This window comes from Cynocephalus volans, chromosome 10, assembly GCF_027409185.1.
Source record: "Cynocephalus volans isolate mCynVol1 chromosome 10, mCynVol1.pri, whole genome shotgun sequence".
Classification (NCBI taxonomy): domain Eukaryota; kingdom Metazoa; phylum Chordata; class Mammalia; order Dermoptera; family Cynocephalidae; genus Cynocephalus; species Cynocephalus volans.
Window position 1 is genome coordinate 34,295,002 of NC_084469.1, and position 24,438 is coordinate 34,319,439.

At 37.2% G+C, this 24,438-nt stretch overlaps 1 protein-coding gene across 3 annotated transcripts in view; it reads right to left on the reverse strand.

Annotated features, from left to right (window-relative positions):
* The window catches only part of KIAA0753 (KIAA0753 ortholog), a 70,889-nt gene that overhangs the window by 29,874 nt on the left and 16,577 nt on the right, over positions 1 to 24,438 (reverse strand). For all 3 annotated transcript variants that reach the window (XM_063111325.1, XM_063111324.1, XM_063111326.1), the window contains exons 3-9: positions 20,367 to 20,991; positions 17,802 to 17,908; positions 16,584 to 16,646; positions 15,962 to 16,177; positions 13,413 to 13,623; positions 2,123 to 2,355; positions 793 to 959 (exon numbers count right to left, since the gene is read on the reverse strand). In XM_063111325.1, the coding sequence (XP_062967395.1) occupies positions 793 to 959; positions 2,123 to 2,355; positions 13,413 to 13,623; positions 15,962 to 16,177; positions 16,584 to 16,646; positions 17,802 to 17,908; positions 20,367 to 20,991 (1,622 nt within the window). The remainder of the gene's footprint in view (positions 1 to 792; positions 960 to 2,122; positions 2,356 to 13,412; positions 13,624 to 15,961; positions 16,178 to 16,583; positions 16,647 to 17,801; positions 17,909 to 20,366; positions 20,992 to 24,438) is intronic.

A 24,438-nucleotide genomic window follows, 5' to 3' on the forward strand; every position in this document is an offset into this window, starting at 1 on the left:
CTGATGGCCTCCCAAAAGGAAGACCCACCTCTAGATACCTACCTTCTCCCTTGTTCTCCTCCCCACATTACTGCTTTTTGTTTCCCACCTTTTACTGTTCTACCTCCTGGTCCTTTCCACTGAGTTTTTAAGAACTACTGTCCCACAGCAAGTAAGCCCCCCTTTGTCTTTAAGCAAGGCCCCAAAAGATTATTTCCACCTAAGTAGACCCTGCTCCTCCTGGAGGACACCACCTTCTCTCTAGACCTGTGGAATGGTAGCTCCTCCTTCCCCACGTACTATGAATGAGGATGACAAGACAGTAATGTCAGCAGTATCCTAAATGTCCCCTGCAGTAAGGATAATGTTTGTGAATCTGCATGGTTCTATAGTTCATAATTATCTTGACTTGGAACTAGAATTATTTTTAAATATTTATTCATTCAGCAAAGATTTACTGAATTCCTACCATGTGCGAGGCACTGGACATTCAAATATAAGAAAGACACAGTCCCTGGCCTCAGGTAACTAGAATTGTTGGGGAAAGAGAAAAGTGAAGGGAAGCTCATGATCCTCCACATAATGACACAGGTCCACTGGGTATTGGGGTGGCCCTTGGGAGATTACTCTAACCATGGCCAGGTAGAAAAAGGAACCAAGAAGCTTCTCATGTATTACCCACTCAAATAAGCATTTCTTCTTAATGAGAAGAATTAAGGCTGCTACTCATTTGCTCTAAGCTATAGGTCACCTTTGAACTGTGTAGGAAAAATAAAATCCCATACCCAAATGGTCCCTTAAACTTTTACATACCATTTAGGAGATGCTGGTGGAGATGTGGGATTTGGAGGTATCCAAGGAGCCCTGTGGTCTTTCACAGGCTGTTGGTTCATTTTTAATCTGGATGAGACGGTTCTCTGTTGCAACCTGTTTTTGCTATGAGGGTGGTTTGGTCTACTTCTTTCAGCTTTGTGGAGTCCCTATAAGAGATAAATATGAATTACAAAGCCATATGGTCTCAACCTCTAACTCACTGACTCCAAGTGTCTCTATGCTATTCATGCATCCATTCAGTAAAACCTACGTAGAAAGAACTATGGTAGAAATTTGGGAGAGGGTGTAAATTACACTGAAGCAACCCTGATGGGGGGGATGGGGAAGTAGAGAATTGGAATCCCTGGCTCTGCCACCTTTATATATATATAAACTATATATAAAATATATATTTACATATACATTTTTCCTAATTAAACAAAAATAATTTTAGTCCACATTGTTTAGAGGTAAATTGTAAAGCATTCTTGGTTAAAATACTAAGTCTAAATGGAATGAATCAAGCTATTTTAAAACACCACAGAGAACGAAGCTCTGTTTCTGAAGAAGAGCAGCAGGGTGATTTCTTACAGTTTTAATCCTGACTTCCCAATGACCCCCATAAAAATTTGTTTGGAAAGGAATAAAGGACTTGATCCTAATCCATGATCTGTCAGTAACTGGGGATAATTGCTAAATCTCCTCTTTCTGGGGCCACCTGACAATACATAGGTTTGCTGCTGAAGCCTTTGGACAGCACCACCAAATGGCAGTAACTAGGGTAAAATATTCAGATTAGGAGGTGGTCTTCTGGCAAGTTTTCTACTGGTAGAGCCTTAAGTTTTAAATGGAAGCTTAAAATATAACCTAGTTTCAGAACCAAGTTCTAACTACCCACCTGGCTCCCAAAGCCATATTAGAAAGTACACACCATAGGACACCTTTTAATGTTCAGTAAGTATTATTGATCAACATTTATCTTTAGCAGAAATCAAATTTTAATCCCCTCAAATCAGAAGCAGAAAAAAACTTAATTTTAAAATAGGCTGCCCAGTTAGGACCTTGGTATCAAATTAGTTAAGATCTTACTGAACCAGGACACAAGAGAATGTCCCTCCATACCACCAGTATTAAAAATTGTTATTTTTTGCTAAAATATAAAAATAACATAGAACTAAACTATATCGGCTTAGAAAGCTGGATTCAAGGACTCTAGCATCCAAATGCCTGAGAACTCAGATCCTGGCTCCATCACTTGCTAGACTGTGTGATCTTCTTGAACAATGTCAGATTAATATAAATGGGCCAAAAGAAAGGAATGATTTCATACTTGCTGTAGTCTTGCTGGCACAAGAGTATCTTTCCTTCTAAATGGCATGTTCTCAGTTACAGGCTTCTTTTTCATTGCTCTTGTTTTTGCCAGGGCTAATGCCTCGTCTTTGAAGCTTGCACTTTGGTCTAGAACAAATGGGGCTTCTTCCAGAAGGATATCCGTATCTAATACATCAAGCTCACTCTCCAACCTCTGGGCCACTGGAAGCTCTTTATCAGGCTGATACTTATCTACATAGAGATTTCAGAAGGACAAACTCAGGGAAATGCTATTCAAATTAAGTCAGTAAGAATGATTATCTACACACACATAAGCTCCAAATATTTATCCTAGCCCTGCTGAAAACCAGGTGTTTTGTTGCCAAACTTGCTCCTCCTCTTATGAATACCATTGCAGTCTTAGAAGCAGAAACCTAGGTGTCATGGTTGACTCCTGGAATCTTAGCTCCCATATTTACTCATTTACTTGGTCCCTTTGATCCTAATTCTAAAATATCTCTTGCACTTATCTCTATTCTTCCTTCCCTTCTTTTTTTGTTTTAATTTTTATTTATTATTAGCATATTCATTCTTACAAATCGTGATATGTCTTTATGCCCTTTGCCCGACCTATCACTTCCCAAATCCCCTCCCTCCCTCTGCTTCCTTACCTTCTGCTACTACCCAAGGTCGGGTTTGCAATATCTTGTGACTATAATAATACTGCCTCCTAAATGATCTCTTGTTCATCTTCAACCACACCTTCACCTGGCTACCAAAATTGTTTTTCTAAAATGTAAATATTTAAATGTTGCTTGTCTACTTAAAACTGTCAATGGCTCCTCATTTGATAAAGTCTAAACTCCATACATGACATTGAACCTAGAATGGGAAAATGAAATAAAATTGTCTTTATTTGAAGATGAGATAATGGTCTACATAGAAAATCCAAGAGAATCTACACACAAACTAACACAACTAAGAAGTGAGTTCAGCAAGGTTTCTAAGTATAAGATAACCATAAGAAAAATCTGTATCATACCCGCATATCAAATAACTAATTAGTAAATATAAATATACTATAAGGCACATAGAAAGAAATTAATGAAAGATGTACAAGAGTTTTTACACAAAAATTAAAGGGTATTTTTAAAAGACATGAAAGAAGATCTGAATAAATTATTTTCATGAATGAAAAGACTTACTATTATGAAGATGTCAATTCTCCCCAAAGTAATGCATAGTCAATTAAAATCCCAACAGATTTTTTTTTATGTGGCTCTAAACAGGTTGATCCTAGAGAATAAAACATCTGAAGAGTAAAATACTAGGAATAGCCCAAATAATTCAGAAGAACAACAAAGTGGGAAGTGGGGTGGAAGTGGGGGTCTTACTCTTCCAGAGATAAAGTCTCAGTGATAAAGCTGTAAAAGTGAAGGCAGTGTGGAATGACACAGGAACAGCTGGAACCGATGAAACAGGGTGGACAGGGATATGACAAAAGCATGACTAATCAGTGAGCATAAACTGCAGTGTTCAAATGACAGCACTAAGACCACTGGCATCCACAGATAAAAAAACAAAACTGAACCCTTGTCTCACATTGAACATTAAAATTCTAAATGGAATGATGACCTAAATGTGGTAGGAAAACTTTAAAGTTTTATGAAGAAAACATAGGAGAATATCATGACATCAGGGTAGAAAAGACTTTCTTCTTTTGGTGGCTGGCCTGTACAGGGATCCAAACCCTTGAGAAAAGACTTTCTTAAACTCAAACATAATATTGACAAATTTAAATTTAGTTACACTAATCTACAACTTCCTTTTGACAAAAAGACACCATAAAGTCAACAGATGCTTATCTAAAAGTAGATGCAAAGTCTAAAAGTAGATCCCTGTAATGAATACAATTAGCATAGGATTAATATCCAGACTTTATAAAGAACTTAAATCAATAAGAAAAATAATCCAATAGAGAAATAGGCAAAGGATAGAAACAGGCAATTTAGACAGAAAATCTGAATTATCAATAAAAATATAAAAAGATGATTGACTACTAGTAATCAGAAAAATTCAAACAATGAGATATCATTTTACATCCATCAGAGTGGGCAGAAAAATTTAAGTATAACAATACCAAGGATAAACAAGGATGTGGAAAAACAAGTACTCTCACAAACTACTAGCGCAGGAGTAAACTGGCCCAACTACTTCAGAGAGCAACGTAATTGCTCTAGTAAAGTTGAAGATCTGCACACACTGCAACCCAGCAATTTCATCCCTAGGTATATACTCAGCCTAGAGGAACTCTCACAGGTGTACAAAGGAGGACACAGGCATAGATAATTCACTTCACCTCATTATTGTTTATAAAAGCAAAAAACTGGGAATGACCCAAATGTCCGTCAAGAAGAACTGAGAAAATAAACTACAGTATATTCATACAAGGGAAACCTATACAACATTTAAATTAACACATCAAAATTCATGTATCAATATGAACAACAAGTGGGGGAAGCAAACTACAGAATGATGCATACTGTAAGATATCATTTACACAGAACTACTTTATATGGCTTATGGATAGATATATAATCAGTAAAAATACAGAAACAGAAGAGGTCCATGATATAATATCAATAATAACCTCTAATGACAGAGGGAGGGGAATGGCATGTGGACATTTAAAAAAGGGACTTCAAGTGTATCTGCCGCATTTTATTTCTAAAAAAAATTTCTATACAAAGCAAAAATGTTAAAATTTGTTATATCTGAGTCATGGATACACTGTGTTTATTATTTGTATTCCTTTCTCTGTTTAAAATATTTCATAATCAAAGAAAAACTCCATTCAGACTACTTTAACAGCAGCAGTAAGTAAGGGTAAGATTTCCCTGCATCACTTCTTTCATCTGACACTTTTCAAAGCTATATAAGTTATACAACAAGGAAACATAAATCAGAACAGAAGAATGTTAAGACTGAATCCTCAGTCTGTAATTTATTTATTAACTCCCAAGTGTACATACATCAAAGCAGCTCTGACCTCTAGGTCCTGACAGCTTTTCAGTTATGATTTGCATAAATCAGCATGCAAATGCAGTGCAAATTTCAGGAGCAGCTGAGCTGAGAACACTGCCGGTGGTAGGGAGGGAGCCACCAACCTTAATGGCTGACAAGTTATACTAATGCAATCAACCACTGCAAGAACATCTCAGACGCCACTAACAAACTATATTAGCCAACAATTATGTAAATCACAAGATAACTGATCAAATCAGGCTCAAGCTTATATCACAAATGAAGAGGGCACAGAGGTTTTTCACCCAAGTGGCTACCTATGACATTTTTTTTAGGGGTGGGGTGGGGAAGAGAGTTTAGGAAATCAGAATGAAAGAATTAGTAGAGAGATATATAAATCAGAAACAGAAAAAAGTAGCCTTCTGGAGTCCAGGTCATAAGGATAAGAAAAAACAATAAAAACTAAAGTAACACGGTTACCACCTCCTTCCCCATGAGCAAGCAGTTAAACTTGCAAAGTCGTTAACTATAACCACACGTGGATTTGTAACAAAGATAGTAACGATGACCATCATCCCTCATATTTTGTACAACACTTCTGTTTATACTTCACATTCACCACCTCATTTGAGCTGCACCACGACACACCACAGAGCAGACAGGACAGGATTACTACAGTTTTTCAGGAGAGGAAGTAACAGTGAAGTGTTTCACTGAAGGTCACAGGGAGAGTCAGTGGCACAGCCAAGCCTTCTGACTTTTGGTCCAGGGCTAGGCCTGTTCATCCTGCCCAGTCAGGGACTATGGAACTGTTCCACATAAATACCTTTTCCAGAGAACTGAAACTTACTTCTTAAGGACCACACAAAACTCATTTTAAAATGGCCACCAAAGGTTTTTTTTCTTAGTTAAATATGCCTAAAATAATCTAGCCTTTTCTTATTTACTTGGGGCTACTACCATGAACCAAAAACAACAACTTACATTTTTATAGCATTTAGCAATTATCTAGTTTGCTACTTAGAACAAAGTCAGTCAAACAGAAGGACTATTATCCCCATTTTACAGATGAAAAAATTAATGTTCAAAGAGATTACATCAACCCAGGATCACAAACTAGCAAAGCTGGGCCTAGAATCTAGGTCTTCTTGGTCCAAATTTTCCCCATTTGTCTTCTGGCTTTCCTACATTGGTTTCTATAATGAGTTTTAGATTAGCAGGTTTTCCACCTTCTTGCTGAAGCTGGTCCTCATTTTTCACTAGCCGGTTGATGGGCACCTCTAATCCTCTTACTCATTTAGGAAACGCATCTCTGCGTGCAGGCCTGTAATGTTCTCTGCATTTCCTCCAGGGTATCAAAAGTGAGCTCCCCAGCACCCAGAACTCAAGTGTTTTAGTCCGTTTTGTGTTGCTATAACAGAAATACCGGAGACTGGGTAATTTATAAAGGAAAGAGGTTTATTTGGCTTACGATTCTGGGACAGCTGCGTCTGGCACCGGCCTCAGGCTGCTTCTACTCATGGTGGAAAAGTGGCAGGCAGCTCTTTTCACTGCTATGCAAGCCACCGACCTCTGTCGCTTAAGGTTAACTGTACTAGGTCTTCTTGCTTCTACTCCTGGCTCCCCACAGTTTATTTTTCACATGGAATCCAGAGTGAGCAATTCAGGGACAGCTGCATCTGGCACAGGCCTCAGTTTTCTGCTTTAGTCCATTTCGTGTTACTATAATAGAAATACCCGAGACTGGGTAATTTATAAAGAAAACAGGTTTATTTGGCTTACGATTCTGGGACAGGGGCATCTGGCACAGGCCTCAGGCTGCTTCTACTCATGGCGGAAAAGTGACAGGCAGCTGGCAGATACAAGCAGATCACATGGCCAGAGAGGAAGCAAGAGAGAGGAGAGAAGGTGCCAGGGTTTTTTAAGCAACAAGCTCTCGCGGGAACTAATACAGCGAGAACTCACTCATTAATTCCCCCCTTCCCCAATGAGAGCATTAATCCATTCATGAGGGATCCACCCCCACGACTCAATCAGTTTCCAACACTGCCACATTGGAGATCAAATTTCCACATGAGTTTTGGAGGGGACAACACATCCAAACTCCATCAAGTTACTGTGATTTGCTGCTCGGAAGTGTTTTCTTATTCAATTACACTTCTTCACAGCTTCTCAACAAATCCTTAAGTGCCTAACCATGTGCCAGACACTGGCTAGTCACGAAGGACATAAAGACAGACGTGAGACTCATCCTCAAGGGAAAGTGCAGCAAAGGCAGACTTCTGATTAAAAGGAAGATACTATATTAGTTCCACCTACCTACCAATGGAAGGGGAGAAAATATTCCATTATAGTGAACAAATATCTAATAGTAATTGAGTAAGTTAGGTTTTGTTACTGTGATATTGTGATACAATAATAAATACACATTTGGTCTCTGCCCCAGTTCCTGGCACATAGCTCCTAAAACCCTTGTAATTTCTCAATTAATAGAGGTGCTAGGTACATCTAATATTTGGTTTTTAACTCCGGTTCCTGACACAGAACCCCTAATTTCTTTGAATTTCCTGGGTGATAGGAGCATCTTTTGTTCTAATGAGGTGCTTCTTGGTGCGCTCCTGGATAGGAGCTGGTCACCAGAAAGACTAAGCCATCACTACAAGTTTGGAACTTTCAGCCCCACCCTCCCTTCTCCAGAGAGCAAAGAAGGGCTAAAAATGGAGTTAATAATCAATCATGTCTAAGTGATAAAGTCTCCATAAAAATCTCTGAACTCTGGGGTGAAGAGAGCTTCCAGGTTACACAATACATGGAGGCTTCCAGAGGGTGGCTCCTGGAGAGGACATGGAAGCTCCTAGCCCCTTCCCACATACCTTGCCTTATACATCTCTTCCATCTGGCTGTTCATCTGTACGCTTTGTAACACCCTTTATATAAATGGGTAAACATAAGTAAAGTGTTTGCCTGAGTTATGTGAGACATCCTAGCAAACCCCAAGAAGGGGTCGTGGAACCCCAATTTACAGCCAGTCAGTCAGAAGCACAGATTACAAGCTGGGACTTGCAATTGGTGTCTGAAGTGGGGGCAGCCTTACGGGACTGAACCCTTAACTTGTGGGATCTGACTCCAACTCTAGGTAGACAGTGGCAGAATTGAACTGAATTATGAGACACTCAGTTAGTACCTGCTGGAGAACTGCTTGGTGTGGGGGGGAAATGCCCACACATCTGGTGTCAGAAGTTAAGTACCGAGAGTGCTGAGTGAGAGCAGAAAAAACAGTAGGTTTTTCCTGTCCTTTACAGTTACTCTCATGTTAGAGGTGCAGCACTAAGCTATTAAGGTTCTACAGAATAGTGGCAGGTTGAGAAATAAATTAACTGAAGAGCAGACTGATATATTAACTTACAAATCAATAGGGGGAAAAAACAACAAAACTTTGATTAATATAGTAAATTACGACAAAGAAAAAAACCTTTGGCAAACAGAAAACATAAAATAAGGTAGAAAGAAGTTCAAATATGTCATTAATTTCAGTAAATGTAAGTAAGTAGATTAAATATAGAACTCTACAAAAGGGTTAAAAACACTAACAATAAACTGTTTACAAGAGACATTCTTAAAATAACACATCAAAGAAAGACTGAGCATAAAGGAATGGAAAATTTTGTTCTAGGCAAATGCCAAATAAGTTAAGTAGATGAAGCAATATTAATATTGGATAGAACAGAACCCAGTGTAAATGACCTGAGAAGAGATAGAGATGTTTAATAATAACAACATACAAAATCCACCAAAAAAGATTTAACAGTTAAAAACTCTTCTGCATCTAAACAACACAACTTCCAAATATACAAAGAAAAATTTAACAGTAGCGCAACGAGAAATTAAGAAAGTCTCAATATCACAAGAGATTTTAACATAACTTTGTATCAGTCACCTACAGGTCAAGTAAACAAAAACAAAACTACTTAAGAAAAAGGAATTTTAAAAAAAAGATTGGAAAGGAGGAAATAAATCAATGGTTATTCACAGATGATATGATTATATACATAGCAAAACAAAAAATCTACATAAATAATTAGAAATAAATGAACTTAGTCAGCAAGGTTGCTGGATACAAGATCAAGACACAAAAATCAACTGTATGTCTATGTATCAGCAATAAGCATTAGAAATTAAATTTTTTAAAAGACACCATTTACAAGAGCATTGAAAATATCAATACCAAGGAATAAATCTAATAAAAGATGAACAAATCCATATACACACAAATATATATACATTCATGCACCACATAATATTTCAGTCAGTGACAAACCATATATATGACAGTGGTCCCATAAGACTTGGATGGAAGTTGAAAAATTCCTATCACCTAGTGACATTGTAGTTGTTTTAACATCTACCACAACACATTACTCACGTTTGTGGTGATGCCAGTGTAAACAAATCTACTGCAAAATACATCGAGGAGGAGTGCCTAGCTTACCCACACAGTGACCCTCCCAAAGGTAGCATAGACCTTTAAGACAGAAAACCAAATATTTGACACAACATGTCTGAACCCAAGTGAGAGGGTTGTTGTCTACTTTAGAATTCTTGCATTTTTAAATGATCCCCATCCATCCCCATAGCAAAATATTAGTGAATAACAGCTAAGACTCACTGAGTGCTTGCTGAGTGCCAGGCACAATCCCCACCTATAATTTAATTTTCACAACTTTGTGGGAGTGGTATTATTCTAATCCCCACTTAACAGATGAGGAAAATGAGGCACAGAGAGACTTAGTAATATAACTAGATGACCCACACTTATGTAACTATTCGCCAGTGTAGATAATAGGAAAATCCACTACTGTTCCCTTTCATAATGCACTTATGCATGATGACAAAATTGCCTAACAACAAATTTCTCAGAACGTATCACTGTCATTAAGCAACAAAAAGTGTATATATAAATTACCAAGAGTATTTAAAGACAACCTAAATAAGGGCTGGTTGGTCAGCTCAGTTGGTTAGAGCATGATGCTAATAACACCAAGGTCAAGGGTTTAGACCTCCATACCAGGCAGCCACCAAAAAATAAAAAATAAAGACAACCTAAATAAACGGATGGATATACCCTGCTTGTGGATTGGGACACTCAATATTGTAAAGATACTGATTCCCCATCAAAATTCCAATATAGAGGCTGTTGTTTGGCTTTTTGGAGTCAGGGGTTGGGGGAGGTGGTTTGGTAGAAATCAACAAACTTGGACTCTAAAATTCCTATGGAGGAAGAACAAGTGGGAACAGCTGTTCTACTGGATATCAAGACTTAGAATAATTTAAGATAGTGTGACACCAGTGTAAGGACCAATAATCAGAACAAGGGAAGAGAACAAAAGGCCCAGAAACTGACCCACACATATGTGGACACTTGATTTATGATGAAAGAGCTGTGTCAACTGGATATCCAAAACAAAACTCTTTTAGGAAGTAACACAGGAAAACGTCCTTTTAACCCTGGCATAGGGAAAAGCTTCTTAGACAGGATACAAAAACAACGACAACAGAAAAAACAAACCATGCAGGAAAAATTGATTAATTGATCTACAGTGAAATTAAGAATTCTGTTCATCAAAAGACACCACCGAGACATTTAAAAGCAAGGTATATCTTATTTCTAAGATATTTATAACACATATAACTGAGAAAGGGTCTATATACAGACTGTTCTTACAAAAACATTCCTACAAATTAATAAAGAGAGAGAGAGAGAAAGGAAGGAGGAGAAAAAGAGAGTGAAGGAGAGATGAGAGAGAGGGAGGGAGGGAGGAAGGAACGGCAAGAGACTTGAACTGGCACCTCACAAAAGACATCTAAATGGACTATAAATATAAGAAAAAATGCTCATACCATTAGTCATCCAGAAAATGTAAATTAAAACCATAGTGATAGCCTTATATACCAACCAAGTGTCTAAAATATTAAAAACTAATAATAACAACAGCTGGTAAGGATGTGTAGCAACTGTTCTCATACACTGTTGGTAGGAATATAAAGTGATAAAACTACTTTGGAAAAAAACCTTTATCTATTACAGTTGAACAAACATAGACTCTATGACCTAACAGTTCATACCCTTTGGAACACACCCAACCAAAAATACATGCACATATGTACCACGAGACATACATAAGAACAATCATAGTGGTTTTCTTTACCATCACCCAAGACTGGAAACAACTCGATGATTAAAACAATAGAATAGATAAATAAATTGTGAAAAAAATTTGTGATATATTCATACAACTATACAGCAATGAACGTTAATAAATCACAGCTACATGAAAAGAGGACATGAATCTCACAGTGTTAAGTTAAAGTAGCCAGTCCCAAAGAATATCTACTATGTAATTCCAGTTTTATAAAGTTCCAAATCAGGCAAAACCAAAGGAAGCATTAAATATAAGAATAATAATAATGATTTGGGGGAGAAGAAGGGGATAAAGGCTGGAAAGGGACAGTACAAGGAGAATTTCTTAGTTGTTGATAATGTTCTATTTCTTGATTTAGATAGTAGTTATGCAAATGTTTTTGTTTTCTGGTAATTAATTGAGGTGTGAGTTTATATTTTGTACACTTTTCTATCTTCTATTTAAGACAGAAAAGTGTACAAAATATAATCTATGTTCTACTTCAATTAAAAAAGGAAAACTAGTTTATTGGATTTGTCCATACTAATTTATAGATGATCTCATCTATCTGGAAAACTACAAAAGAACTGACTAACAAAATTCCATATTTCATCAAGTCTAAAACATCAGTAGTAAGACACATCATTACTTTACACATCAATAGAAATTTTAAAGTGCTGTTCAAAATGTTTAAAATTTTTAAATGTTACAATCATCAATTGAGAATGCACCCCAATGTCAGAAATGTTCAAATGTGTACCTCAGAACTAACAAAATACATCATAACAAATAAGGGATTTCAGCACAGTGTGCCAATATAAAAGCACTGTACAAATCCATCAGCTTAACTTTAAGTAGCAATAGCCCATTGCACAACGTAATGAAAAAGAAAATCCCACTCGCAATAGCAATATAAACTAGAAATAAACCTAACAAGAAATTTATAAAACCTACATGCAGAAAATTATAAAATTCTACTGAAGGAATGAAAAAAAGGGCATGAATAAGTGGATAGAAAGTACCCATATTGTAAAGATGTCATGTGTCCAATTAATCTGTAAACTCAATGTAATACCAATCAAAATCCCAACAGCATTTTTCATGGAACTTGAAAGCTCATTCTAAATTCCTCAGGAAGATAAGCAATGACCATCAGCAAAATTTTGGAAAAGAATAATAGAGAGGAGAGCCGCCTTATCAAATATTAAAATATGTAAGGAAGACTGATGAACTTGCCTATGAAATTAAAATTTTCTGTATCAGACAGACATCATGAACAAATTTCAAAGATAAATGACTAAGTAGGAGGAAATATTTGCAATATATGTAATCTGAAAAAGGATTAAAATCTAGAATGCATAGAGAACTTCTTTACATCCATAAGCAAAAGGCCTATAACCCAGCAGTAAGATGGATAAAGGATATGAACAGGCAAATCACAGAAGAGGAAACAAATGTGGCTAAGGAACACATGAAAGAAATGATAACCCTCGCAAGGAATCAATGAAATGTAATATAAAACAACAATATACCATTTTCCACTGAGAGCCTGGAAAAGTTTTTTAATTTTATTACATAAAGTACTTGGCTAGGATATGGGAAATATATACTGATGTCACTGCTAGTCAAACATAATTGTATGCCCACTTTTAAGGAGCAAGTTGGCAGTATGTTTAAATGCATATACCATGTAACTCAACAATTCCACTTCCTGGAATAATAAGGATTTATTTATTACCTATGTGAAAAAATACATATATGACAAATGCAAATATGTATGTGTGTATATCTATCATTAAAATATAATAAGCGAACTAAAAAAAAAAGTTGGGTTTGAACTTCCAGCTCTGTAGGAGTTTAGTTTGGTAGTGTCCTGCTATGACACAGGAAAAGGAAATTTTACTTTCCTCACCCTCCTCTGGAAGAATACTCCCATCTGCAGCCTCAGGAAGCATGCTGGTTGCTACTTACTAATCCTAGTTTAAGTGCATCTGTCATGGACTAGGTTGTAAATCATGACTTTCCCCTCAGTGCAGTTAATGTTACAGCCCAGATGATCTCAAAGAATAAATGTCTCACAATACACACTTTAAGACACACACATACCAGCAAGAAGTTTCTTCACCACTGAAGATCGACCTGTTTCCTGTGGAAATGTCTCCTTTGCTACGAAGGGTCTTCTCTCATTCTTTGGCGATGTATTTGGCCATCTCTCTAAGGTCCTTTGACTACCAATAGGAAATCTGCTCTGAATTTCACTGAAACATTTCTTCACCTTTTTTGGTGACAGTTTCTTTTCCAGGAGACATTCCAAAGCCTGCCATGAAACGGTCAATTATTCTCTTACGTTATCTCAAAAAAGTATGACTTTTAATCACAAAACTGAAAATAAGGACTCCAGAGAAATGTGTTATCTCTATAGGTTAACAAAATGTTGTTTAACTTAATTTTAAAACTTTATTATTCAGGATATCTCACTAATTAATAAAAATAATTTCTATATGTTCTTTTACATGTTCAGCTCAATAAAACCAGTAGCAAAGAGATAATAACTATGACTACTTTTAAAGGCATCCAAATCCTAAAATTAAGAATCATCATTTTAGAAATTAACTACTATCTGCAGACTATAATCCTATATGCTTTAAAAGCACTTTAATTATCAACAAAAACCTTATAAATTCAAGTAGTATTTTAAGTAGACGCACATACTATACTTAACATACATTTTCATAAACTAAAAGAAAACTCAGCAGGTCCAGGGGCTTTGGTCACTTGTCTCCTACAATAATGGTAGGAGAGCTGTGTCCCCCACTTTCTAAAAAAGCCATATCCTCTAATAAGGCATACCCACCCACTCATTACTGGGCAGTGAGGGCCTAGTCTTCACCTGGTCAGTAGAAATTAAGGACAACTGAGCACAGCCAAGGAGATTTAGTTAGTAATAAGAAGATAATAAGCTGTGAAATGGTATAGTACATCAAAAAGAAAGATAATAAATTTCTTGTACTACTGGATATTTTCAAAAATAAAGGAGATAAACATTATTTTTAAGAAAGATTATGTTAAAGGTAGTCTTGACCAAAATTTAGGAGAGAGATAGATAATCTGAGATCCTTCCTAGGATTATGAAGATATGTCCTCTAAATGAAATCACTATGGCCATTAAATGTTTCTTAAAGATAAATTTAAAAAGCATCACATGATTTGATATGCTGCCTAAAGTTCTGAGGTCCTGCATTTGACAATGACTTTCCTGACATCCCCGGGGCTCTCCCAAGCTGGGGTGATGGGGGTCCAAGGGCCTTGGCCACACTCCCCCGACACCTGCAGCCAGCCCAGTGACGACCACCAAACAGCAGCAAGAAGGGCCCCAGGTTTCCCAGCTGGGGTGCTGGAGGGGAAGGGTTTCTGCCACATGCCCCTGACATCTGCACCCAGCCTAGCAATGAGCCAGCCACCACTGGAAGCCCCCCAGTCTCCCCTGTGGGAATGAGGGGGGTGCCACAGCCCTGAATCCCACTCCTCCCCTTCTTCCTCCTTCTTCCATCACATTTCCTTCCCCTTTCCCCTCTCCCACTCCCTCTCAACTGCTCTGCAACAACATCCTAGAATGTAAAAAAATGTTAATAAAATAAAATTAAAATTAAAGTAAAAATTTAAAAAAATAAATAATAGCATTCCTGACAGTGGGTTCTATATACACAAACATAACCAACACGAATCACAAACATCCTTGCTGGATAATGAAACTGTAAAGGTAGAAGGGGCCTTAAAGACCACCAAGGGTTAATGAATGGTAAAACTGACATGTCACTTAGTCCAGAATTCTCCTCACTACAACACCTTTGCTCTACAGCTAACGGCTTACTATGCCACGCTAACATAAAGGCATTTGTGGATGAATATGTATGGCATAGCATAAATAACACTGGCATGGGAGTCAAAGGATAGGAATTTGATTTCCAGTTCTAAAGAGAAATAATTGTGTCATCTCTCTAACCTTTGCTTTTTTTTTTTTTTAAATCTTAATCTATTAAATAGTAGTAATATAACCAATCGCAATTATGTGGGAGCACTGGCAAACTCAGAAAACTATAAAATCAAGGGTACATTAGTATTGTTGCCTTTGTCACCAGTGAGAACTAAGATCACTATTCACTCCTGACTAGTACATGCCAGCTGTGATTTCCAGAAGTCTCTAGTTATATCACAAGATTTGAGGCTCTTCTTCCATATATCTTTAAATGTTCCTTCTTTTCTAAAATCCATCTAGATTAAACACTGAAATTCTAATCCAAACACTAATCTAAGACTGCTTTACTTTTTTCCTTTTCTATGCTAATAAATTCTTTATTAAATGGCAAGACTAGGAAATAGAACATTCTGTTTAATTAATGGAACTGGCTTAAGCTGTTATATGTTTTACACTCAAGTCACCAATTCTCAAAGAAGTAAAATACAATAATATAGACTAGACTGTAAAAACAACAAAATTAAAATGAAGTACTCCTTCTGCCCTCTGCAAAGCTTTAATTTACTAGGTAGCAGCTTTGGCTTGTATTCTCCATATATCCTAACAAAACTAGGTGACAGTATTACTTCTCTGCTTACAAACAATACACTTTTAACAAAAATTGGAGTCAATTTCATACCTCAATTTGTTGCAGGATATCTATAACCACATCAGGGACAGAAGGATCGGCATCCAGCTTGGCAGAACAAAGTGAAAGCTGGCGAATAAGACTGCCCAGTTCTCTACACCGAGCAGGAACTGGGTGCTCCCCTCGGTCAGTAAACTGAGTGACAAACATCTGTAAGGCCCTAATGGCTCCTCGATGGGCAGTCGCCAGCCTAGACATTGCCCATGACTGGCAAGAAACAAGATGTGACAAGTTATTTCAATATCCAGAATTTCCTAACATTAACCCAAACTTTAAGAATATTTATACTCACCATCTATTTTATTTCTACATAAAGTGCTTCCTACTGTGAAAACTTTTTCATAGTAAAGGGAATTGTACAAAATTTTCTAATGACAAAGTCTTTTCCTTCCCATTCTGTTTCTTATATCAGCAGCAACAACAAAAATCTGTTTTCAGAACCTGTTCCTTGTAAGGCAACCCCACATTCAGAGCATTTAAGGTGTTCACTCACTTATTAACAGGTTTCTACAAGCACTGAAAGTATTAGTGCAGAGAACTCACACAAAACTAACAAAACACTGGAAAATGCAGTTTATAAATAAGAACTAATCATAATTTAATTGCACCATACCTTTTTAGTGTGTTTAATTTTATGTGGACTCAATTTATCCAATTCTTCCTGGATTTCTTTTACCTGTTTTGTAAAAGGGGAGAAATGGAAACTTGGTACCTTTCCACTGATCTTTTTTGTAGAAAAGGATACATCTTGTCAAATATAACCATTATTAATTCAAGTCACTCCCAAATGAGAAAAGGCTCTTCATTCATGTACCCAAAAAATAGTTATTGGTTTCCAGTTCTAGATAGTGTTCACCTTCCATCCCGTGGTCCCCAATGTAATAGGAATTTAACATGAAGGAGCGAAGGTGGACGTGACTCTGGAAAGGCAGGGGGGCCAGACCATGAAGTCTTAAGTGCCAAGCTAAAGAATTTAGCTTTCATTTTCTAAGTTGCAGACAGCCACTGAAGTCTTTTCAGCAGAGGTCTGACATGGTAGATTCATGTTTTGGAATAATCTCTATGGCAGCAGTGTAGAATAAGGACAGAAATAAAACCCAAAAAGAACACAGAACAAAATCTAACTCAGGCATTTTCTTTTAAATGAAAATTTACAGTTTTTGGTTCAAGCAAGAAGGCCAACGTGTGACTTCAGTGACCAGAAATGAGTTAAAGGCTTTTCAATGCATAAAGCATTAAAGTTAAAACATTTTTTAAAAATCCATAGCAACATAAAGAATGTCAATGCCTATTTATCAGCCATTAAATGGGTCCTGAAAGACACCGAACACAGTCATCATTCTTTATTTTTTAAGAGAATAATCAAATTATTTACTATATACTACGCTTCTAGGACATTATAAACATGAGACAGAGGGGAAACTAACAAGGCCCCTTTCCTCTAAGACTAGCTCACACTTGGGGACCAGGGGTTTTAGGGTAACACCCACCTGACATCATATGTGAAAATACATGCTGTATAATGTATAAGGATTTTTTTCAGGGGAAAGAAATGACTTTTAGTAGATTCTCAAGAATCTATGACTTCAAAGAGTCAAGAACCACTCTTTAAAGAGTTTAGCTACACACACAAAATATACACACACACATAAAGGTAGATGTCAAGAATTATTATTTGTCCATGTGTTCAGGAAATTTAGCCTCACAAATCCATTAGAATTCATGTAGGACACTTTGATGCTAATCTTTAAGAGACAAAAGGAAAACTGAAATTCTCAAAGAAAGCAGTATACAAGGGTGACTGCCCCTCTTCCCCCGGGGCTTTCCAGACCTGCTGCTGGAGATCGTAGAACATTCGGGCACAACGAACACCTTGCTCCTGTCTCCTGATACGGATTCGCCGTTCTTCATCTGGATCCAAAGCTTCTTCTAGTCTATCTGAAAATATTTTTTTCCCCAAAAGTGGATTACAAACCATACATAAAAACTTATAAAAAACTTCAACTATTTAAAGAGATAATAAAACTAGAGATCTTCAATTTTATTAAGAAAAAATTAAGCAAGCATAAGACAATTTCATTTTTCATCAACCAAGAAACTAGAAAAGGGCCTGTGTGCTGACGCAGAGATGAAAAGGACATGAAGACATTAACCTGACCAAGCTCCCTTTCATGCCGGAATTCCCTGAACCAAATCCCACTGGACAGCTATTTCACTGTGCAGCATCTCTTACTATTTTAAAATTCTCTATATTAAGCCAAAATCTGTTATACTTTCTATTTTTTCAAAAACTCTATATTGGCCTATTTTTATGTTTAGCAAGATTATTTTTATACTTTCTTATCTTGAACCCCAAAAAGAAATCCCTTCTCTAATAGCAAGTGCTAAAATTATTGGAACGCCAAAAGTCTTCATCAGCTTGTCAGGAAGACACACTTCCCCTCGTACACACTGTTGCTGCATATTTTCAACATTAGTTTAAAGAAACTGTTTCTGGAACATTGCCTGAGGGCGATGCAGTGTATCTATTCCTTTCAGTCTGTGGTTTTCAAATATGTTTATACAAACAAATTCTTACACAAAACTTCAATATGCAAGGCAGATAAAAAAATATTTTATTAGTACGAGAGTATTTTATAAGCTCAAGTTTTTAATATGTACTGATTAAGAAGTTAATTTTGAAGACAGCAAAAATTTGAAGTCAGAAGTTGTACATACAGATGCGGTCTCATAGGAGTATAGAAACCAAATTATTTCCATCTTTTGTTTGGGCTGCACAGTAGGGAGAAAATCCGGATCACATACTGCAGATGATTCTGATACAACCATTTTACAGAGCAGCACTTGGGAAGCACAAATGGGTACTTCAGGGCTACTGAAGGGGTGGTGTGCAGCTAAGGGCCATCACAAACCATTATTAATCCACCATTAGGTAACTGCAGAAGCTGAAAGTGTGGATTTACACAGTTTTATAGCAATTTGACATTGTAATGGCATTTTTATTATAGTTTACAAAGTATTGACTTCTGACCAACTGAAAATGTAAATAAATAAAACAAACCAGTCCTTCCCACAAGAGTTGAAAAGCTCTGTTCTAAAGGTCCTCCTGCATTATACCAGATCACTAGAGCAGTGGGCCTCGTGGCTTTGTCCCCCTGGTAACATGGTTTCTCCCCAAAGTATATGGTAAGGTCATGCCACAGACTGACATTGAGGAAGTTTATGAGGAACGAGCCACAACACTTCTGTTACTTTAATGTCAGAATGTATTTGAATTGTTCATGATTACACAACATACTCTTTAAGAAGACTCACAGGAGAAATTTTCATCTGGCCTCAGTAGGTGGAACATCGTTTTCCTTCCACAATTGTTTTTTCCGTTTTAAGACTTTGTAAATTTTGCAAATGATCACAGTTCCCTCTTTAGCTGGCTTCTAGGAAGCTCAGAAATAAATTTATAACCCATCCCTAGTAAATCTTCTTTTTCCTTTCCTTATTTTTTCCTATGCCACAATATCCTCATTGACATATGTTTGTTTTATCTTGCTCCATCACCGGTATTTTTTTAAGGTACCTTGAATTCTTTATGTAACATGCACATATGTACATATGCATATATTAAATTTAAAATGCAAAAGACAATGCTAGACTACGTACCATCCTAGCACAATAGTTTCTTTTGATGCTCAACTCTGTGTATTATAGTCTGAAAGATAAGCTTGATCCCCTACTTGTTAGCTATAGTAACCCCAAATCCTCCACAGGAAGCAATCCTCTATTCCCCAGGGAAATGCAAGGACCCCAAGAACACTGAAGAATTGTAGAAAACAGTATATGATGATTACACTCCTTCCTTTCTACCCTGAGGTCAGACATTTTGCACATATATTCACAATTTCCCTTGTCACGGGTGTGTATTCATCTAAACACAACCAAAGTTACAACTAATTTAATCTAAAATATACACATACTATGTTCTTTGTTTGAGCAAAATAAAAATAATTTTGCCAGAAGGACTTCAGAATAAGGAAGGAAAACAGAGTATAATTTGCACTCGGGTGCCAGAGGATGTGAGTTTCAGACAGCAGGCACATAACTCCTAGGCTGGGCCCTCAGTCAGTACATATACAGAGTGCAGCCCACAGTGAAGGAGCTCTTTCACATGCCTCTGCTGGGAAGCGAGGCTAGGGCAGGGCTTACTCTTCAGAGAAAGACAACTCTGGTCAAACTGTAAGCCCAACTCTCTTGTCATGTGTGCTCACACTGTAGTGAACCAATCCATAGAAGGAGGGAATGTGGTGGGAGAGATGATGGGGATGGCGGTCCTCAAAGAACGCATCTGAACCACCCTGCATTCATGGCATCTCATCAAAATGAAGAATCTAATTTTTCTCACCTTTTTTAGTTACCTCTTCAATTTTGTGGATACAACTGCTCAATTCTTTCTGAAGTCGCTGAACTTCCAGCAGGCTTTTATGTTCACATAAGTTTTTGCGGTTACCTATCCTGGGCCGTGGCTGAAGTCCTGAATCACGGGTGGGTGGTAAATTTGGCACAGTAAGATCTGACTGTCCCGGATGAGATGTGTATAGGTATACCTTGGCACCTGAGCTGGAAATGTCTACTTTGGATGGATGGTGGCTGCACTGACAGACTTCTTGACTCTCTGATTCCCTCCTTTCCACCCTATGGTCAGAAGTTTTATGCTTAGTATGTCCATAGTTCTGAGTGCTTTGGGGCTGACTTCTGAGATGATGTTCTTTTATGTGGTCTTCAAATTGTCTTCGTTTCACATCTCTCTTGGCTAGGTGGACCGCATAGCTAAGTCTCTCTTCTGATATGACAGAAAATGAAACAGAACTGCTTAGGTCAGGACCGACTCTAAAATCTGAATCTTTACAATGGTATGATTCATTGTATGAGTGCTTCAGTTTTTCAATTCTAATTCCATGTGGGCAAGAATATCGGATTGCCAAGTTGCTTGAATGTGTAGGAACATTCCTATTAAACTGCAGCTGGTTCTTTAAAAAGTAAATAAAAGCAAGCACACATTAGAAAAACGACACACTGCATAGTTGGCATATGTCTATAACCAAGTTTCTAAAATTTCACCCACAAAATTATTAGTGCTGTGAGGTATTTTTCTGTTGTACTGATAGACCCAGTCACTCTCATTCACCCTTGAGTTCATCACATATACCTGGTTCTATCCTACTGTCACCCAGTCCCACAGTATTATCCTTCTGTTTACTAATATCATATACTTGGATCCTCCTCTGAAAGTCAACCCAGAAAGCTTCAAACAGAAACCAGTAAATTCCTCAACTCCTCAATTATGGACTTCCATCCCGTTTCAAAATGTCAGGCTCCAGCAAGTGATCAATACAACCCATTAGACCTTTCCTAAAAATTGCTCCACAGATGTTTACACAGCCACAACAGACCTAAGCCATTTGACAATATTTTTTCAGGTCTTCTCAAGATTTTTCATACAGTGGTTGGATACATCTTTTATCCTGCACCTAAGCACATCTTGCTCTAAACAGTCCGCTTTTGTCAGTTTTCCTCATAACAGATACAAGTTTCATTTTGTTTTGCACTTAAACATAAGCATGTTTCCATATTTCTTCAGTTTTTATTATTTTTCACAGTTGCATTTACAGAATCCAATGAATGGCTTTTTCATATCTAACCTAACAATAACCTTATTATTAAACATTAGATTGTTCCAGTTTTTCCACTAGTAGAAATATTACTTCAATTAATATCTCCATGCATTTAGTTTTTTTCTGTTTTGAAATTATTTTCTTAGGATAAATAATCTGGAAATTATTATGTCAAAGGGAACAAATAATGTTATGGCTTTAAATATGTATCCTCCTTGAGGCTTCCTGAATGGACCTGTCAAAGACAGGTAAATGCTTACAAATTCAATGAACCCAGTCCTGTGATGCCTTTATCCTGGAGATGGCCACCCAAATCTTATAGTCACTGTATTTATATAATCACATGCAGAGTCAATTTTAAATAACTCATTATGATAAAACTTCAGGAACATATTTTGGAAAAAGAAATGTGGTTTTAAAAAAAACCTCACTGGAAAGAAAAAAAGAGTTACCATCTGAAAGGTACACAGACTGATGAACAGTACTTGAAACTTACAGCCTTATTTGTAGGAAATCTCTCCCCCCAAAATAAAAAATAACCTAAAATACCTCAGGGATTTAATATAAATACTAGAAAAAAAATATGGGTGAATTCCACTTTAATCTGGGTATAAGAAAAGGCTTTCTAACTATATGTGACTCAAAATCCAATATGTGATAAAAGAGTGAAATGTTTGACCACATTAAAATTTTAGAAAATGTTTTTAATTCTTCCTGGCAAAAAACACCATAAACAAAGTCAAAAAAAGAATGAAAAACAGGAAAAAAAATATTTGCAAATAGAAAGAGCTCCTATATATATAAAGAAATTTTAAAAACTGAGGTGAAAAAAAGATTAAAACTCAACAGAAAATGGGAAAAATACATGACCAGACAATTTACAAAAAAAGATATAAACATGGCCCCTAAACATATGAAAAGATGTTCAATCTCATAAAAATACAAATTGAAAATACACCGAAATAACATCTCTCACCCAATGGATTAGCAAAAGTTAAAAAGTGTCACAATACTGCTGTTGGTGAGGCTATGGGAAAACAGCCACCATCACAGAGTGCTGGCAGGAATGCAAATCAGCACAACTCTAATGGAATTTAGGGAATATCTAACAAAATCACATATGCATTTACATTTTGACCTAGCACTCTCACTTCTAGGAATCTTTACCCTACAGATACACCCTCAATAATACACATGCACAGGGTTACCTATTGCTGAATTGTTTGTAATTGCAAATTACTGGAATCAACCTAAATACCTATGTAGGAGAGTGGCTGAGCAAATTGTGGTACATCCACACAATGGAGTATTATGAAGACGTAAAAAAAGAACAAGGAAGATCCCTATGACAACTCTCTAAACACAGTGTTCAGCAAAAATAGCAAAGTACAAAAAGTGTATCTGATACTACTCTTCATGGAAGAAAAAAAGAGGACATGAGAAAATAGAATGTAGAGTGACATCACCACGATGGAGGAATAGAAGATCTTGGCGTAGCTCTCTCCACACCAACAGATCAATTTACAACTATTAAAACACAAAAATTGCCACCCTCTAATCATTGGAATGTGGGGGAGAGGAAGAGAGACCTACTGAGTCCATGAAGGCATGGAAAGCCATGGCGAGCGGGAAAAGGAATTACCCCAATCAGTGCCAGTCCCAGCTGTTCACAGAGCAACTATCAGCACACGGAGCAGCTACCTGAAGACAGCAAAACCACAGTAGCACCCTTTGCATGAAGCTACTTGGAGCCTGCAGGGGAGAAGGGTGCTGTGACTGCTGGCAAAAAACAAACAAACAAACAAAACACACTTGAGTGCACCATCCCATTACTTGCAAGCTTCCCCTGCGCCCACGTAGGAGGGAGGGGCCACAGCCAGTGGGAGAAAGGATTCACCCAGAGGTCAGTGAGTCTTCACTGGGGACTCATGCAAAGCCTGCTCCACAAGGAAATGTCTGCAGTGCCGGGGTAGGGGTGGGGGTTGGGGCTGATACACCATTGGTACATCAAGGAGCAGCACAGGCAGCTGATCTGCCTTCCGACTGGCATGAGTGCCACACATGGAGACCAGTGAGTGTGACAGAACTGTAGAGGGCAGGCCAGAATTTCCACACAGCCCAGTTGCATTTGTGGTGACCCCACATAACCCAAAAGTGACTAAACAGACAACATTTAAAATCCATTCTGCACAGAAAGTTTTTCCCAGTCTGAGAAAGTAGGCAGTAATTTAGCTCAGGCACAGAGTTCAAATTCTAGTCCCCACAAGAAGTTTCCCCCAATCCAGGAATTAACCATAGGAGAGCAAATTACTTCAAGTACAGTTTTTAAGTGGCAGATATTGCTATTAATCCACCATCGAACAGACAAAAACCACAGACCAGAGACACAGTTCTGACATTGAACAGGAAAGGTCTAACACCATCAAAGAACACCTATACAGCCTGAAAGAGGTAGTCATCTCTTCAAATGCTCAGGCAGCAACATAAAGACACAAAGATCAAGAAAGAACAGAGAAATATGACACCACCAAAGGAAACTAACAAAGCACCAGCAACAGACCCAGAAGAACAGCAGATTTAAGAAATGTCTAACAGAGAATTCAGAATAATTCTCTTAAAGATGTTCAGGGAGTCATAAGAAAATACAAATAAAAAATTAAATGATATTTGGAAGACAATCCAGGAGCAGAACAAGAAACCTGACAAAGAAATAGAATCAATTTTTTTAAAAAATAGACATTCTAGAAATAAAGACTATGTTATCTGAATTGAAAAACTCAATAGAAACCTCCTACAGAAGAC